This window comes from Myodes glareolus, chromosome 9 (genome assembly GCF_982192425.1).
Source record: "Myodes glareolus chromosome 9, mMyoGla1.1, whole genome shotgun sequence".
Lineage (NCBI taxonomy): Eukaryota > Metazoa > Chordata > Mammalia > Rodentia > Cricetidae > Myodes > Myodes glareolus.
Genome location: NC_142034.1, coordinates 74,435,720 through 74,454,770, shown reverse-complemented (window position 1 = coordinate 74,454,770; position 19,051 = coordinate 74,435,720). Strand labels below are relative to the sequence as shown.

The 19,051-nt window shown below is 41.0% G+C and overlaps 1 protein-coding gene across 1 annotated transcript in view; it reads right to left on the bottom strand.

The window, feature by feature from the left end:
* Canx (calnexin) overlaps positions 1–18,786 on the bottom strand; it is a 32,555-nt gene extending 13,769 nt beyond the window's left edge. Inside the window, exons 1-4 of the mRNA XM_048451514.3 lie at positions 18,632–18,786; positions 4,914–5,094; positions 3,657–3,730; positions 1,250–1,308 (exon numbers count right to left, since the gene is read on the bottom strand). Of these exons, the coding sequence (XP_048307471.1) occupies positions 1,250–1,308; positions 3,657–3,730; positions 4,914–5,087 (307 nt within the window). The 5' untranslated portion in view covers positions 5,088–5,094; positions 18,632–18,786. The remainder of the gene's footprint in view (positions 1–1,249; positions 1,309–3,656; positions 3,731–4,913; positions 5,095–18,631) is intronic.
* Positions 18,787–19,051: the final 265 nt, after the last annotated feature.

The following is a 19,051-nucleotide window of genomic DNA, read 5'->3' as shown; positions in this document are numbered from 1 at the left end:
TACCTAAAGAACTTCCATTTCTAATATGGTAATTAAATAAGTCTATTTCTATCACATATAAAGCCAGATACAAAGATAGCATGATTCCTAAGGAAAAAAAAATCTGAAAATATCTCCTTTTTAAACTATTTTCAGCCAGGCAAGATGGCACAAGCCTTTACTCTCAGCACTTAGGAGGCAGAGGCAGGAATTGAGTTTTAGGTCAGCCTGGTCTACAGAATGTGTTCCAAGACAGCAAAGAACACAGAGAGAAACACTGTCTCAAAAATAAATAAATAAATTTTCAGCTGTGCATGAATAAAGGCACATGCCTTTAATCACAGAACTTGGGAGGCAGAGGTAAATCTATGAGTTGGAGGGAAGCCTGCTCCACACAGAAGGTTTGAATTGAGCCAAGTCTTAACCTGAACAAGGAGGACACCAATAGACACGCCAGTTCACAAGAGGAAAATTCACAAAGTCTCACCCTTAGACAAAGAACTATAAACAATTTCAGAATGTTGAGAGCGGGAGAAATAGTCTTCCTAGGAACAGCCCCCAAATTGGTTACCAAGTGGTCAGCCCTGAAATCATATACATGCAAATAACTTTGTATACAAAATGAGCAGGTTGTATTTATATACTTAGGAGAAAATATGTAATAAAAACAAAGGTCATGAATTTGAATGAGAGTAGTGGGGTGCATGGGAAGAGTTAGAGGAAGGAAAGAGGGAAAACAATGTGTTTTAAACCTCAGAGATAAAATAGTTTTAAAAGTAAAACAAAATATTGTTTTTATTTCTGTTTGTAAGTGTGTCTGTTATGTGATTACCCATGGAGGCCAGAAGAGTGTTTATAATCCCCAGAGTTTGAGTTACAGATGGTTGTGAGCCACTGACATGGGTGATGGGAACCAAACATGGCTCTAGAAAACAATACATGCTCCTGATTGCTGAACCATCCACCATCCATCCATCACTCTAGCTCCAAACATCTTTTGAATTAGTCTTAAGGCCATGGACCTAGAGGATAACCCCAGCATGAGCATATGGGCAACACAAATTGCAAAGAGTGGATTTTAAGTTGGGAGGGATGAAGAGAGTTAGATCTGCAAGAAGTTGGGGGAGGGGGACACAAGAATGTGAACAATACATTACACGCACATATAAAATTCTCAAAAATTGCAAAACATGTTATGTTTTAAAAAGAGAGATGCCATGGAGTCAACAAGCCACTTTGCTATCATACTGTATCTAGAACGTATTCTCACCATCGTATTTGGCAATTTCATCATCAGTGTCATCTTTTTTGGCTTTAGATAAAATCCACCTGTAATTAAGACAAACCTCAGCGTTAAAATTCAAGTGACAGTAAGTACTATTTCAAGTAACTTCTTTCCTATTCCATCTAGCCTACTTAACAAGGCTCAAGAGAAAAAAGAAAAAATTTCCAAACAATGAAATATAAAGTAGAAGAACAGGAATGAACGCAACAAGAGGCCAAGTTCCAGGACAACTTTCAGGTACAACACTGCAGATGTACCACTGGACACGCCTGTTCAAACCAAATCCCACTTATTTATATTCATTTGTTCATTAATTCATTTTAAAGTATTTTAAATTTTACTGATTCATTTATTTTAAATTTTATGTCTTGGCTAGGTGGTGGTGGCACACAACTTTAATCCCAGCAGAAGCAGGCGGATCTCTGTGAGTCCAAGGTCAGTTAGGTGTACAGAGTTAAGTTCTAGGACAGTGAATAATTTGCATTGGTATGGATTTTAAGGTCAATTTTGTTATATGTATTTTTGATCTTCAATAACGTATTGTGATTGTGTAGTAATGAAATGTATTATTACATGTAATGTATAATTAGGAAATATAGGTTGTTAATGGATAATCATCAATAATAGTCAAGCTTACAGTCATGTTAGATTTTCTAGATATATAGAGATATATTTCAGTTAGATAGGCATTCTTCATATCTTTCAAAGACTACAGAATATGGCATTTTAAATGTTTTAATAACTTAGGGCTTTTCATGACAATGAGACACGTCTGCTCCTGGCAGCACCAGCTACTTCAAGAGGAAGATGGGCATTGAAGAGGCTCCTTATGGAGTTTGATAGCCATTTGGGCAAGAAACTGCTCTTGCCTGGACTGTTATATAAACTGGACACAAAGAATCCACAGAGAGAGGACTGTTGAACTTGCCTAAAGGTGAGATGGTCTTGAAAGAGTCTACGAGACATTCTGCAGGACACAGCAAAAAGTGACTAAACTGTCTTTGAAATTTCCTGCTTCATGGAAAAGTCTGCTGGATACTATGGGCCTGAAGGCTGAAGATGGATCCTCCAACGGTACAAAAGAACTTTGGGTGACTGTACAGGCAGCAAGATGTCTCTGTCATTTCTAGAGTTTTGGACGTTGCTTACTTCTTGTTTATTTAGGTAGTATTATATCCTTCTGGAGTCTTTGATGGAGTTGAAGAATGGTTAGTTAGTTATATTTTTTCTTAGTTATGATAAAAGATAAAACAGATATAAATATTGTAACTGTAATTCTTGCTTGATAACTGTTTTGTTATATGTAATTTTACTGTGTTAAAATGAAAGTCTTTCTTTTTTGTTTAAAAAGAAAAAGGGGAAATGATGTAGGAGGGTCATCTGTCTATGTGTTACTTTCATTGGTTAATAAAGAAAACTGCTTGGCCTGATAGGCCTGAACATAGTTGGGTGGAACAGAATGCTGGGAAGAAGGCAATGAGGCAGTAGCCATGGCTCTCCTCTCCCAGATGGACATGGGTTAGAATCTTCCCGGTAATCCACCATGGTGATATACAGATTATTAGAAATGGGTTAATTGAGACGTGAGAATTAGCCCATAAGAGGCTGGAGCTAATGGGCCAGGCAGTGTTTAAAGGAATACAGTTTCCGTGTAATTATTACAGGTTAAGCTAGCCAGGCGCCCACTGCTCCTTCTACAGTCCAAGGTCAGTCAGGTGTACAGAGTTAAGTACTAGTACAGTCAGGCCTATTATAGAGCTACAAAAAGAAACCGTTTCTCTCAAAAAGCCAAAAAATAAATAAAATAAAAACAAAACATAAAAATGTTGACAACCCAACCAGTTTTCCTGCTTTACTCTCCTCCTAGTCCCACCCATCCCTTCCCTCCCATCTGTTTTTCTATTCAGAAAAGGGTGGATCTCCCATGGATATCAGCAAAACATAGTATATTAATTTGAAGTAAGACTAAATACCTCCCCTTGTTTTAAGGCTAGGCAAGGCAACACAATATAAAGAGTAGGGTCCCAAAAGCTAGCAAAAGACAGTCTAACTGTTAAGGAGTCCCACAAGAGAACCAAGTTACACAACTGTAATGTATGTGCAGAGGTCCTAGGTCAGTCCCATTAAGGCTCCCTGGTTGTCAATTCAGTCTCTATGAGCTCCTATGCTGAGGTTAGAGTTCAAAGGGTTTTTTCTTGACTCCTCTGGTTCCTAAAATCCTTCCCCTCTTCAGCAGGCCCAGTTTTTAAGGCTGTATCTCTCTTGCCTCTCACGTATGACACTAGGTTCAACCCCAATACTGCCTAAAAAGAAGCAGGAACTTTCCCATTACTCTCTTTCTTATTTACAAGCCATGCACCTTTCAAACTTTTACCTCCAGGAAAACACTTACCCTGACAGAGATCCTCTGTCAAAGGAGTCAGCAAAATAAACCTCCCCTGTTGGAACTGGAGCTTTGTAGGTGACCTGTGTTAAGCACAAAGTGTAATTAAGAAGTAAAATTTTAAGTTGAGCAGTGGTGGCATATGCCCATAATCCTAGCACTTGGGAGTTAGAGGCTAGACTGGTCTACAGAGTAAGTTTCAGGACAGCCAGAAAAGCTACAAAGAAAAACTGTCTCAAACAAAAACAAAAACTTTTAGCCAAGCACTATGACATAAATCTGTAATCCCAGCCTTCAGAAAGACCACAAATCCCAGGTCATCCAAAGCTAAAAGATGACTGTGTTGTGTTGGAAGAGAGGGACATTTAGTAACATTCTGTAGAGTTTACTCTCTTGGTTTGATTCCAATTGTCACAGCTGTCCCTGAATTCAATCCACATGTAACCAAAGGTTGCTAGAAGGCTTAGTAAATATCTTTTGGAAACAACCTTTTTTGGGATGGGAGTTCCTGGGGATCAAATTCAGAGTCTTACATTGTTGGGTTATATGGTTATGTTAAGGTGTGTTACTTTGGTTTATGTTGCATTCGTCTACCTCTGTGAAGCTGTGATACTTTGCCTGTCTAGAACATCTGATAATCTAATAAAGCTCTGAATGAACAACAGCGAGGCAAGAGAAAGGATAGGAGGAGCTGGTAGGCAGTGAGAGAATATACAGAAGGAGAAAACTAGAAGTTTGCTGGAGAAGTAGCTAGAGAAGGAGGAGGACATCAGGGGCCTGCCATCCAGCTATAGCGCAATCCATGGAATAAAAGTAAGATTTACATAAGTAAGAGAATAGGAAAGCCCAGAAACAAAAGACTGAGGGGATAAGTTAAGAAAGCTGGCAAGAAACAAGCCAAGCTAAAGTCAGACATTTATAACTGAGAATAAGATTCCTTGTGTGATTCATCTGGAAGCTAGGTGGCAGCCCCCCCCCCAAAGAACTGAAAGAGTAATACTATTTTACATATGCTAGGCAAGCACTCTACCACTAAATTATATATTCCCAGACTCTGGATTCCTTTTTTTTTTTGTTTTTAAAAAAGGATCAACATCAAGTGGGGTGTGGTGGCCCAAGCCTTTAATCCAAGCACTCGGGAGACAGAGACAGGTGGATCTCTGAGTTCAAGGCCAGCCTGATCTATCAGGACAGTCAGGGATACACAAAGAAACACTGTCTCAAAATACCAAAAGAAAAAAGGGAAAAGAAAGATCTACTTCGAACCTTTGGAGATGGAGGAGTGCTGGTATCTGATTTCGATTTTGAATCTTCTACCTCTTCAATAACATCATCCAGATCATCTTCAATATCGATCATGTCATCATCATGTCCATCATGAGCCTGAACAGCTCCAGTTCCAAGGACCAATAGCAAACACAGCAACCACTTCCCTTCCATGATCTACCTGCAAAAAGAACAGAACGTAAGATGTGCTGTCTTCCACTTTAAATTCCATAAAAACTTCACCTGCTCCTTGTTTAAAAATCAAAGAATTAAAAAGAAATACTGTATTTCAACTTACAAAAAAGGAAAAGTGAATGGGGTGTGGTGGTACACACCTTTAATTCCAGTACTTGGAAGGCAGAGGCAGGCAGATCTCTGTGAGTCTGAGGACAACCTGGTATACAAAGCAAGTTCCAGGACAGTCAGGGCTGTTACACAGAGAAACCCAGGGGGAAAAGAGGTATGTGTGTGTGTGTGCTGCAGGGAAAGGGAGAGTGAACCCTGGGAGATGAAAGGATTTTCCTAAAATCAGTTAATTAAAAGCAACACTCAAGCATATCTAACTATATCAATATAAACTGAATGTTCTGGTACATACTTGTACTATCACTCTGTTGGCTAAGGCAGAAAAACCCTGAATTTAAGGCCTGTCTCTTTCTCTCACATACAAGGTCAAACAATACCAAGGGTATTGAATTAACTAGTTTCATTATATTTATTTACGATGTGCTCCCTTCCTGAGAACTGGCAAAAGAACAGAGCCTAGGGCTCTAACTTAAGTCATCAGGTTTGGTGGTAAGCACCTTTACCCACAAGCCATCTCCTTAACTCTTAATCTGTTTCATAATGTCCAAAATATCTTTCACATCTAATTTACAGTAACTACTGATTAAAATACTAAAATGAAATAACAGAGGCAACAAATAATTCGATTCACATTTAAAGACTTACTATGAACATTACTGCTGCTCAGTTCTCATTTTGAAATTAGTGTTCCAAGAGTCCATTAGGCAGAGAGAGTACAAGCTACTGCAATCTACCATCATCTTCTAAGCACTTAGGTCTTTGTGTATTAAACTAGACTGTCAGGGGTGGTAGGTAGGCCTTCTTTTTAAGGATCACAGTTCTACTAAAATAAAAACTGAGCAAGCTATTAAGGGCATACAAAGTGAGCTCGGAGTAGGTGGGACCTGAGAAAGCAGAGCCAAGGCACTGGGAAAAGAAACAAGTGGATGACCTACAAGCATAAACACGCCTTCCACGGGGTACAATTTTCTCTTTCCCACATGGTCACCAAGTCAACCCTGATCTTTCACTCTCCATTTCCGCCAGACGTCCAGTCTCATCATGGCTTCAATTACTCCTCTCTGAAGTCACCCTACACCAAGATAAGATTCCTTACTCCAAGATCCTGTCATGGAAGGCTGTATCTGCCGACAGGTGTATATCCTTTGACTAGCAACCAGACTTTTCTCTCAGGCCACTCTGCATAGTATTTTCGCAAAAACCACCACTCACTCCAGTCAAGAAAATTTCAACCTCCCCCATACACACTAATGTTCCTTACCCATTCCCCACTACTACTGTCTTAACTCACTACTAAAAAATTCTTAACACAGAAATTCTGAGAAGCTCTTGGTTGAGCCTTACTCCTCCCCTGAGCACCTACCTATTAAACCCCATGTGAAAATATATTGAACCCTTTTCAACAAACCACAACTGCTAAGAAAGAAACAGCCAGGCACGGTAATAAATACAACTTAATAAATACTAGCAAATGAGAAGCAGAAAAGACAGATCTGAGTTCTAGGCTAGTGTGATAAAAACAAGTCTAGCTAGTAAAAGCTATGCAGTGAGACCCTATCTCAAACAAAACAAAAAAATCAAAATGTACACAAGTGCCAAGTGTTTTCCTGTGACTTTTCTCTTGGTGACTCACACAGTGTGACTATCACCTTTCACGCTGGCTACACCGTTACTTTTGCCCACTGGCTGTCTTTCTTGAAGACTATGTTTCTTCCCATGTTCTCAAAGCAACATAAACCCACAATTTCTGCTAAAACTCAACATGATATTATTGTAAAAAGGCTGAGGTACAAAAATTAAAAAACATTATGAAGCTTTTACTAAAATTATAATCCAGATAGAAGATACAATAGTAAATTGACGGAAGTCAGAACTCTTGCATACCAAGAGTGAGACTGTAAAATAGTACAAGTACTAGGGAGAAATAGCTATGATACAACCAATCCAGCAACTTCAGTTCTGGTGGTACAACCAAAATAAGTAAAAGCAGGTTTTCAGAGGAATCTGCACATCCATGTTCACCACTATCACAATTACTAAGTAATACGAACCTGCTACAAAGGGGCAGATACTGCATGATACCTTTTACATTAAGACAATGTTTCTCAACTTGTGGGTCTTGACCCCCTCCTTCAGGGGGGTTGTGAAGGACCCTTTCACAGGTGTAGCAATCAGATATCCTGCATATTGGATATTTTTATTATGATTCCTAACAGCAGCAAAATCATAGCTATGAAGTAGCAACAAAAATAACTTTATGGGGGCTGGAAGTCAAACCTGGGTCCTAGAATAACAAGTATTCTTAACCAGTGAGCCATCTCTTTAGCCTACATAGGGTGTCCACATATATAGGTAGAGAACTGTGATAAGTGATGAATGAAGAAGCAAAGGAGAGTTTAATATGAAGAGTCTGAAAAGGTTCTGAAGATCCACTTCATGATGGTATAAATATGTTTAGTGCTACTGAACTGTATATTTAAAAATAGTTAATACACTGGGCAGTGGCGGCGCACACCTTTAATCCCAGCACTTGGGAGGCAGAGGCAGGAGGATCTCTGGAGTTCGAGGCCAGCCTGGTCTACAGAGTGAGTTCCAGGACAGCCAAGGTTACAGAGAAATCATCTCATAAAAACAAAAACAACAGACACCACAATTGAGGACTGATGAGATACCTCAGTGAATAAAGTGCGACAACTTGAGTTCCACTCCCAGAACTCACAGGGTGAACCTAAAAAACTAAAGTTGTCCACCTCTACAGATGTACTGTAGCACTCGTACACACAAGCACACAGGAACAAAATAAATTTTTAGAATTGGGCTAGAAAACATCATATTGAGTGAGGTAACCTAAACTCAGAAAGACAATTATCATATGCACTCACTCATAAGTGGTTTTTAGACATAAAGCAAAGAAAACCAGCCTACAAATCACAATCACGGAGAACCTAGACAACAATGAGGACCCTAAGAGAGACATAAATGGATCTAATCTACATGGGAAGTAGAAAAAGACAAGCTTTCCTGAGTCAGTTGGGAGCACGGGGATCATGGGAGAGGGTTGAAGGGGAGCAGAGCAGAGAAAAATGTATAAATCAATAAAAAATAGCATAAAAAATTTAGATTTATCTGTATGAGTGCTTTGCCTACAAAGGTCAGATTCTGTGTAACTGGAGTTATGGATGATTGTAAACCACCATATGGGTGATGAGAAATAAACCCAGGCCCTCTACAATGCTCTTAATCACTGAGCCATCTTCCTAGTCCCACAAACTTCTTTTTAAAACTATATTTAAAAAAAAAAACAAAAAACTTTTTTAAATAAACAAGAAAAAGAAAAGAGAGGGGAGGGAGGAAAGAAACGGAGAAAGGCTGAACTTAATTTTTTCTCTTTGCAGGCCAGTCAAAAACAAAAAAGGAAAAGGAAATGGGACCAATTTACTATATTCACCAAAATGTAAACCAATTTGTTCTAATGTTGAACTACAAATTCCTTATAAACTCTGCAACACACACACACACGAAGAGAGAGAGAGAGAGAGAGAGAGAGAGAGAGAGAGAGAGAGAGATTGATTTAAGACTTTTTTAAGAGATGGAGAGTTGGGCATGGTGGTGTACGCTTTAATCCCCACACTTGGAAGGCAGAGGCAGGCAGATCACTGTGAGTTTGAAGCCAGCCTGGTCTATAGCAAGTTCCAGAACAACTAGGGCTGTCTGGTATATAGAGAAACCCTGTCTTGAAAAACCAAAAAAGAAAAAAATGAGACAGAGATGGAATGATGGCTCAGCAGTTTCAAGTGCTTCCTGTCTCCCAGAGAACCTAAGTTCAGTTCCCAGCACCACTGTCAAGAGGCTTACACCTGTCTATAACTCCAAGTCCAGGGGGATACAACAACTCTAGCCTTTACAGATACCTGCACTCATGTGCACATAACCTCCTACAAACACACAGACATACATACATACATAATTAAAAGTAAAAATAAATCTTTAAAAAATACTTGGGTGTATGTTATGGGTTCTTTAAAAAAAAACAATACTTCTGGCGAAGTAGGACGACTAAATGCTCAAGCTGTATGAGCAGCTGTCTGGGGAAGTAGGGAAGCTGTGAAGGCCAGCAGTCTAAGAGACACCCAGACACCCACAGTATTGTCAAGCTGTACAAAGCATGCTGTTTCTCCTTCCTTCCTACCCCTCGCAGGGGGTCCTGAGCTGTGCTAGAAGTTTAGGGTAATTTCCTGCTGCCCATCCATATGATTATAATAATTGCATCTCAGTTTATGTTGGCTCAAATTGAGGCTACATCTGGGGGTGTTTGGTGTTCTAATAGAGTCATCGTATTGTTAATTTAAGATTTGCAACTCTGAAGAGTAAGACACTCTGCTGAGACCAGGTCCATGTGGGAGAGGGTGAGGGTTAGTACTACCTGTATGTGGTTTGACAAGGACTCAGATCAGAACCAGGCAGTGGCCTCTTCTGAGATGTGTTTTTAAGAGTCTTGTACCCCGACTGAAACAACCCAAGGCTTACATATCAGCTAATCCCTAACAGTCCAGCTCAGTTAGGTGGCTACACAGGTGTTTATGTCCTATAACTCTAAAGATCAGGGCTACTGTATTGAAACATGGCCATGGAGAAAGGGGCTAAGCCTTGCTTCTCAGCAGTGTGAGCAAGTCACTGGAGTTGCTGGGTGTGTTAATCGGGTCCATCACAAATAAAAATAAAAGGTATTGGATTCAGAAAAAGAAAACTCTTTTAAAAATATATAGTAAAGGACGATCACAAACTGGGAGAAAATATTTATAAAACACACATCTGACAGACTTGATTTCAACATACAAAGAATTAACCCTCACCAATAAGAAAGAACCCAATTAGAATCTAAGCAAAAACTGGGAGAACATCTTAGCAGTTAAGTCCATGCCTCAGCACTTTAGAGGCCATGAGCTCAGTCAACAACCTGTACCCAAAATTCTAAAGGCAATCAAACTATACTTCCAACAGGTGAATGAAATCCATACAATGGAATCTTGTTTAATCACTGAAAGAAATGATCAAGCACAAAGAAGACAGGTGAATTTAAAAATGTGCTGCTAGCCGGGCAGTGGTGGCGCACGCCTTTAATCCCAGCACTCGGGAGGCAGAGACAGGCCGATCTCTGTAAGTTCAAGACCAGCCTGGTCTACAAGAGTTAGTTCCAGGACAGACTCCAAAGCTACAGAGAAACCCTGTCTCAAAAAACCAAAAATAAAAATAAAAATGTGCTGCTAACTAAACAAAAGAGATCAGACTACAGAATTCCAATTACTTACATTCTGAAAGGGGAAGAACTAGACTGTACCATAAAAATCAACTCTGTGTGAGCTGGGCATAGTAGTGCATGCCTTTAATCTCAGCACTTGGGAGCCTTTGGCAGGAGGACCTCTGAGTTCGTGGTCAGTCTAGTCTACAGAGTGAGTTCTGGGACAGTCAATGCTACACAGAGAGACCCTGACTCAAAAAAACAACAAAAATAAAAACCAAACCAAACCAAAGTACTATACTAGCTCAGAGAGTTGTTTCCCATAGCAGACGGGTCAATGACTCTGATAGTGCAAGACGTGTCAATAGTATATCTGAACAATTAAGTAGATGGAAGTCACTTTTTTGTTAGAATAGAAATTTACAGATAAGCAAGCAGAGGCTGGAAGAATCTACATGGCAATACAAACAGAATTAGCTTAACAGAGTCGCATAAAAATGTTTGCATGTATTTACATATATACACCAGTTAGACTGTATACATACTTCCTTTTGTCAACTTAGAAGACCCACAGAAATGAAGGACACTACTTACTGTAACCATCAATAGACCAAGTGTTTAGTTTCTAATATTCTCCAGTAAAAGGAAAGAACATTCCTGAAATAGCTGATCGTAAGAGAATTGGATAATATGCAAGACAAGTCTGGAAGCTACATATGGTGGCACATACCTATAACCCTGACACTCAGGAAGCTAAGTGAGGCAGACCAGCTACATAGTGAGACTGTCTTAATAACAAAAGGGGAAGGGGAGAAACCTAAGTACCTAGTGCCAGAGAGGAAGTGATCAATGAAACACCCATTCACAGAAGGACATCAGAGGAATACAGTTTACTGATCAAGCTCAAGAGTTTAAGGATGAATAGTTTGAGCAACAAAATTAGCATATTGGATTATACACTCAAAATATTTAAGTATCCACAAATCTATGATGATCCAAATACATGAATATGGAACAAAGTCCTTGCATAGAATCCAGAATCCACTGACACTGCATCTTCAACTAACGTCGGCAATCCTTATCTCCAGGCTGCACTGTCACAGCCTTCTAAAGAGAACAAAAAGGAGGGGAAGAGGGACTTTATAGTGTAGGAAGCTGGCAGATTATCTCAGCCTGCTTTGATCATGGCCAGCATCAACAGAAATAGGTATATTGACAGCATACATCCTTGGTATCATGTGATAAAGGTGGTACTAGAACCCGTGTCTTCAGTAGAATAAGAGCCAGGCAAATCCCAAACAGATATTCTACAAAATACCTCTGTAGTTTTCCTCAAAACAAACAAAAAATCAAAACCAAACAAAACAAAAATGAAAGTTTGAAAAGAAACTACCACTACAAGGTGCCTAAGGAAATGAGTAACACCTGTGTCTTTCAAAGATTAAACAAGGCTAACAAGTAACCATTCCTGGCTACTATTCATACATCTTAATGTCTACAATGAGGCCGCATTTTTCTTTTTTGCCCACTCCAAATCTTTTATATTTACATCTATAGTTTCCTAAGGCAGAAGCAGGCTGTGAGTTCAAGGTCAGCTTGGTTTACATAGTGAGTTCCAATACAGTCAGAGTTATTTAGAGACTCTATCTCAAAAACAAACAAAAAAAGCAATATGGTTTTGTTTTTTACATTTATTTATTGTGGGTGGCGGTCAGAAAACCACTTTCAACTTCTAAGGTCTGTTCTCTTTCCCTCTTTCCACCATGTGGGGCTTGGGAATTGAACTCAGGATATCAAACTTGGCAGTAAGCATCTTTACCCACTGAACCACCAGAGCAATAGTTTTTTTTTTTTGTAGGAAAAACCAAATCAAACAGGGAACAGATTAGAGCTTAAAAACAGAGTACCTACCTAGCATGCTACAAGTCCCAGTCTTTGCAGCCAATGTGGAAAACAATGCAGAGCTCTAAAGAGCTCTGAAGCCACAGTAAGAACTCCCTGGAATTTTAAAGCTCAAGGGGAGTCAATACAGAGATTATCTTATTCCTATACAGAAACACATTCCCTACAGTTCTTTTCTATTTCTAAGGTAAGGCTTCTGGCATTCCTATATACTATTTTTTTTCCAGCCTCCGACATAATTTTATTTTCTGCTTACAAGATATATCACTTTCTGGTTTTAAGTTCTTCATTTACTGTTTTTCCTACAGTGCTTGAACTCAGTGACCCCACACACACTTACCACATGCTTTATCAATGAGCTACATCCTCAGCCTTGCCTACTACTCTTCAGGATCACCCCATCATCTTAAACAAGCACACACGATTCTGCCATTTAAGTTTGTTGTCATAGACGCCCTTTGAGCTGGGATGAAAATGCCAGGCTGTGTGGCTAACAGTTGCAAATACAAATAACTATCTCAATGTATATCCTTGAAAAAAATCTGTTTTCTACTTTTTCTTAAACCCTTCTGGTAGTGTTGAGTAATAAAACCCTTGTCTGTTATGCAGCATAAATCTTTGTCTTGTGAAATTACAAATCACTAGTGTCTTAGACCTTCAGAAGAGACAGTAATTACAAATCAAAGCCACAGTCATGAAAATCTTAACATCTGAGCCTACTGAAAGGACAATTTCTCCCAAAACCAGCTTAAGTTATATTATGAACCTGAATTTCACATGGCTTTGCTGTTAATGCAAACAAAAAAAACCAAGGGTAAAGAAGGAACAACTAACATACATACTACATGACACAAGAACTGATTTATCATCCAGAACTTTAAAAAGGCTGCTCAAGTCCAATACTGTTTCCCAGCAGTCACATAACTGGACATTACACAAACTCTGTGGGGACCGAAGTAGAAGATACATCTGGGACCTAGCAGAGCACTGATACACTAAAATGGGCTACTGGTGGTACACCTATCGCACTCAGGCGACTAAGCAGGAGGGATCAGCAGTTACAGAATGTACAAGGCCAGCCAGAGTCACGTAAGGCCATCTCTCAAAGAAATCAAACAAGGCCTGGCAAGATAGCTCAGTGGGTAAAGATGCTTGCCACCAAGGCAAAGTTTGATCCCCAGAGCCTACATGATTTTGAGAATTGACTCCTGGAAGTTGCCCTCATACTCCTTGAGGTGGCTTTCTGGCCTCAATGCACAGGCATGCATGGCCGCCCACATGAATGTGTACACACCCTTGCACATGCCCACAAGTTTAAGGTATGTTATCATTGGTGGAGCCTTTACCTAGCATGTGAAAGCCCTAGATTTGCTCTCCAGTAATCAAATGATCTGCAAATGACCTAAAATCAAACATAAAGCATGGACAAATATACACAAAGCCAAGAAAATACATTATTTAAAACATGAAGACTCCAGCATGCTTCCCAAGTTAGCAAAGACAGAAACAGGGCTAGTTTCTGGGCCAAAGGAATCTTCAAGACCACCTACCTATTCACATTTCATCGCAACACACTCAGCATTTAGAATGGCCTATTATCTTAAATCCTAGTGGTGGAAACTTCAGATTTTATTATTCTGTAGTGCTGATGATCAAAACCAGAACCGAGTAATGGACAAGAACCCTGCCTCAGGCCTGGCAATGGTGGCACACACCTTTAATATTGGCACTCAGAAGGCAGAGGCTGGCAGATCTCTGTGAGTTTAAGACCAGCTCTGGTCTACAGAGCGAGTTCCAGGACAGGCTCCAAAGCTACAGAGAAACCCTGTCTCGAAAAAAAATAAAATTACAGGAACAGTAAAATGACCAATGTTCTTGGTTATTCTAAAATAAATACACAAAATTTTTAAATGTGATTACTATGTAAGCTATGACTTCATTCCAGCATATTACTGACGTGAATGTGTGCAGGCTTGCGTGTGCAAAGGACACAGGTCCACTGACACCTGGTGTCTTCCTCCATTTCCTTCCACCTTGTTTTCTGATGGGTGGTCTCTCAGAGAACCTGAAGCCCCACATGGGGCTACCGAGTCAATGAGCTTCAAGGTCCCACTTGTCTCCAGCTAACAATCTGAACTCATCCCTAATGCTTGCACAACAGGTCAGGCACTTCAGCATCTGAGCCATCTAATCAGTCCTCATCTGACATAGTCTTTAAAAAATTTTAGGTGGCCTAAAAATCCCCACATAAACTCCAGGGAAGTCTATCATCACCATTTTATATTTGCCCAAGAGCACAAATTCAAATGTTTTGAACACAAATTCAAATCACAATCCCTGGTTAGCTACTTAACAATGGTCAACTACTGATCTCTGGATCTCACTTTCTTCTCTAAGCCAATACTAACTCTTACCTCTAAGAACTGCTAAGTTAAGAATATGTAAACTGCTTTATAATAAGGCCTCTTTTACAGCATGTGCTCAATGTTAGTAGTGATTGCTTACTGTTACTAGATACTGCTTACTAATATTTATACTTGTCAATTTTTAATGGTTCCAAAACTGAATTTTATTTTTTTACTTTCGGACAGGGTTTGTGTAGTCTTGGCTGTCCTGGAGCTAGCTCTGCAGACCAGGCTGGCCTTGAATTTACAGAGATCCACCTGTCTCTGCCTCCCTAGTGCTGGGATTAATGCCAACACCACCAAACACAAAACTGAATTTTAAGGCAAATGCTCTAATCTTTATATTGGGAGAAAATAAGCAATTATATTTATTTATCTTATTTTGTGAGGGTACACATGTGGAAGTCAGAGGACAACTTTCAGCAGTCAGTTCTGTCCTTCCACCAAGTGGCTCCTAGAGAGATGGACCTCTAGTCACCAGGTATGGTATCAAGTGTCCTGATCCACTAAGCAACTTGCTGCCCAAAAATAAGCACTTAAAAAAAAGAACTTTGTTGCCAGATAATGGTGGCACATGCCTTTAATCCCAGCACTCAGGAGGCAGAAGCAGGTGTGTATCTGTGAGTTCAAGACTAGCCTGATCTAAAGAGTGAGTTCCAGGGCAGTTACACAAAGAAACCCTGCCTGAGGGGGTAAGGGGAGAACAACAAAACACTTAATAGAACCAGCAGGAAAGCACAGAAAGTAAATGCTCTTGTCAACAAGGCTTACAAGTTGAGTTCAATTCCTAATACCCACGTAGTAAAAGGAAGGAATCAACTCTCAAAAATCATACTGATTTCATTCACGCCCTCATGCCACTGCACTTGCATGCACAAAAATAAATGTAATAAAATGCTTGTAAAACTCAGAACATCTGCTAGGTGGTGGTGGCACATGCTGTTAATCCCAACACTCTACTAGGGAAGCAGAGGCAGGCAGATCTCTGTGAGTTTGAGGCCAATTTTGCCTATAAACTTCGGGGACAGCCAGGGCATTACAGAGCAAAACAAACAAAAAAACAAACAAAGCAAAACAAAAAACAAACCAAAAAAACAACATTTATCAAGGAAAAATACATACAAGTCTAAATAAAAAACAAGTATTCAAGATGGCACACTCCTGTAGTCTCTGTTACTTAGGCAGCTGAAGTTGGATGTATACATGAGGCAAGAATTTCAAGACCCCCTTGGCAGTTAGAGATATAACTAAGAGGCTGGTGTTTTCCTAATCATTAAATTCAAAACCCTAGGTTCAATTCTCAGTATTTGGAGGGAGTTGTGGGGGGGGGGGGTAACATCCTGGGAAACAGTATTATCTGTGACCTGCTCTAAAAATGAGATCTCTAATATCTTTCTTACATTTTTAGACTTGCAGCTTTTTGTTCAAGGGCTAGGGATAGAGCCCTGTGTCTCAAGCTTGCTAGGCAAGAACTCTACAGCATCGTATCTTCTTAGATTTTTTTCACTGACTGTAACATTATAAGTGTTTTCTTTTAGTAACTTTTCCCCTACTAATTCACTTTAAGATATGAATATCCAGGATGGAGAGATGGCTCAGTGTTTTAAGAGTTCAGTTTCCAGCTGAGCAGCTCAAAACTCTGTAATTCCAGCTTCAGAGAATATGATGCCCTCTTCTGGCCTCCATGGGCAACTACAAATATATACTCACACTGGCATACACATAAAAAATTTAACAATAACTCTTAAAGAGATTCTTAAAGACTTGAATACCTAAATAAAAGTTCGCTAGCTCCACCCCCTGCCAAGGACTCCAGGATGGAGACATAGCTCATAGTGGTTAAGAGAACTGGCCACTTTTCCAGAGGACTCAGGTTTCATCCCCAGCATCCACACGGTGACTAGAAACCACCTGTAACTACAGTTCTAAGGGACCCAATGCCCTCTTCTGTCCTCAGACACACACATGAAACACAGACATACATGTAGGCAAAATATACATATAAAATTAAAACAAATAAACCTAAAAAGTCTTAATTCTCACTTAGCACAACAAAACATTCAACAAGCAAGCACTTTCCTGATGAGTTTTACAGTATGCGATCCAGAATACAACTATCTTCAGCTCTTCATTTCTTAGGACTTTTTATGAGCTATTGATTCTATTTGCCCAGTTCCTTACACCTTCCAAAGCAGTTTCACACCGTCTTCCCCCTCAAAGGTGAGGCAGGTAGGAGACTCATTCCCAATTTAAAGGTATAGGAACCAAAGTTACCATGACACAGAATTCTACAGCTATGCTTACCAACTGCCACTCTACTCCCTTAACGCTCTCTTGCAGGGCAAGTGACCTCTGTGGGACAAGGGAGCAACAGTGTGACTGTCAAAACTGCAGCAACTCTTGTCAATATGCACGTGCCCGTGGCCCTTGAAAGATACTGAGCTAACTGTGCTGTTGAGTTAAGATAGCAAGGTGGAGAAGAGATGTTGACACCCATCTTCAGATAGATCGGTAAACTACTGTGGACAGTTCATGACAATACACTGTTCATTGGCGCCTGGCTCGCCTGTGCACCCAGCCAGGTCCGTGAACTTAATTATAGCAGAACTACAACATGTTCGTGTCCTTTCAAATATTACTGGAAAATAGATAAATATTTTTAAGATAACCCAACCCCCCCTTAAAAAAAAAGAAACAAAAAAAGGGCATTTTTTTTAAAAAAGGCACCTTCCTTTCCTCAGGGTAAAAAAACTGTAGCTCACCTTTGTCCTCGAGCTTTTAATATTCAGCTCAGTTTAACTTCACAACCAATCTCTAGTATCATGACCAGCAGTTAATACACACGTACCATGACTGTGTCTTCAGAGCCTGGCATACAGGATTTAATCCAAAACTTAGTATGTCAAGTGTAATGGACCAAGGCGTTGAGATTGCAGAAGCTGCCACAGCCATGAATACCCACTGAACCTTTACTATACATCTCACTTCCCATTTAATTTAATACGAGGCCATCGGGCATTCTATCTACTACTGGGGAATAAGCACTAAAGTAGAAAATCTCCCAAATTCCCATCCCTCGACCAAAAAAAAAAAAAAAAAAAAGCAGATAAGTGTTGGAAACCGGGGCTTTTAACCTTAACTAAGAAACCAAAACTGTCTAGTCCTCAAGTTACAATCGCAACGTGACCATTAAAACTACCTTCATGACCTTGGGCCAGTCATTTCAAACTTCTAGGCCTCAGTTTCCTCCGTTGGCTAGTAGAACTTTCGCTTGTTTCTCCTGCTTTTAGGGTCCAGTGAATACTCACTCTGGATTGCTATCCACCATCGACTAGACAGGTGCCGTAGTAGTTAAGCCGTAACTTTCTCAAGCGCTATACGTTCTGGGACATTTTTCTCCCTCGTCAGAGTGCTTGGGGCATGTTATTTTCCCTGGGACTGTAACGCTCACCTCTCGATCTTACTCCACCTTTCCCTACTACTCGGGCTACCTACTAGGCCCGAGTCTAGTTCCGCACCTGTACCGGGTTACTCAGTCCACCTCCGGGTGGGCCAGGACCCGGCCTGAGAAAGCTCTAGAAGCAAAACCATAGAAAGTTGTTAGCTTTCTCAGAGGTCAAGGAAAGCCCCAGGTCACCTGCCACGCCTCCCGACCTCGGCGGGCGCTTCTCGGGCCTGTCTCGCTACCTGGGCCGCTCGCGTTAAGGCCCTGAGCGGCCGCCAAGGCCTACGCCGACCGAACGCCCGCCCGACCCCCCGGGCGTCGAGACTCCGGCCACACCCGACCCCTCCGCCGCGGCGCCGCTCTCCCAGGCCCCCAAGGCTCGTCCCAGGCTTGAGGCTCCCGCATACGCTTCCCGTCTCACCTCGAGCCTCCCAGGGACCACTGGCGGCTCCCGCACCTTCTCCCACCCGCACACCCGGCCCCGCGCTGCAGTGGAGACAGCGGCGGAGGCGGCCCGACCGTCACGTGCCGCAGAACTAAGAGGCCTCGGCTACCGCTGCCGCGCGAGCGAGCCCCACCGCACGAAGACCAACCCCGCGTCCGCCCCTCGGTCCTGACTGGCTACGACGAACGTCAATTCCCGCCCCGTAGCGCAGATTCTGCAATTCTATTGGTTGATGCAGCCATCATTCAACCCTCCTTCCCATACGCCCCCTAGGGCTATTCTTCGTGGAGCGTGATGATTGGTCAAGAGCGAGGCAGGAAGAGGTTGTTGATTGGTAAGTGGGAAGAAGGCGGGCTGTGACGGAGCGGGAGGGTGCGCTCTCCCAGGGCCGCTCCG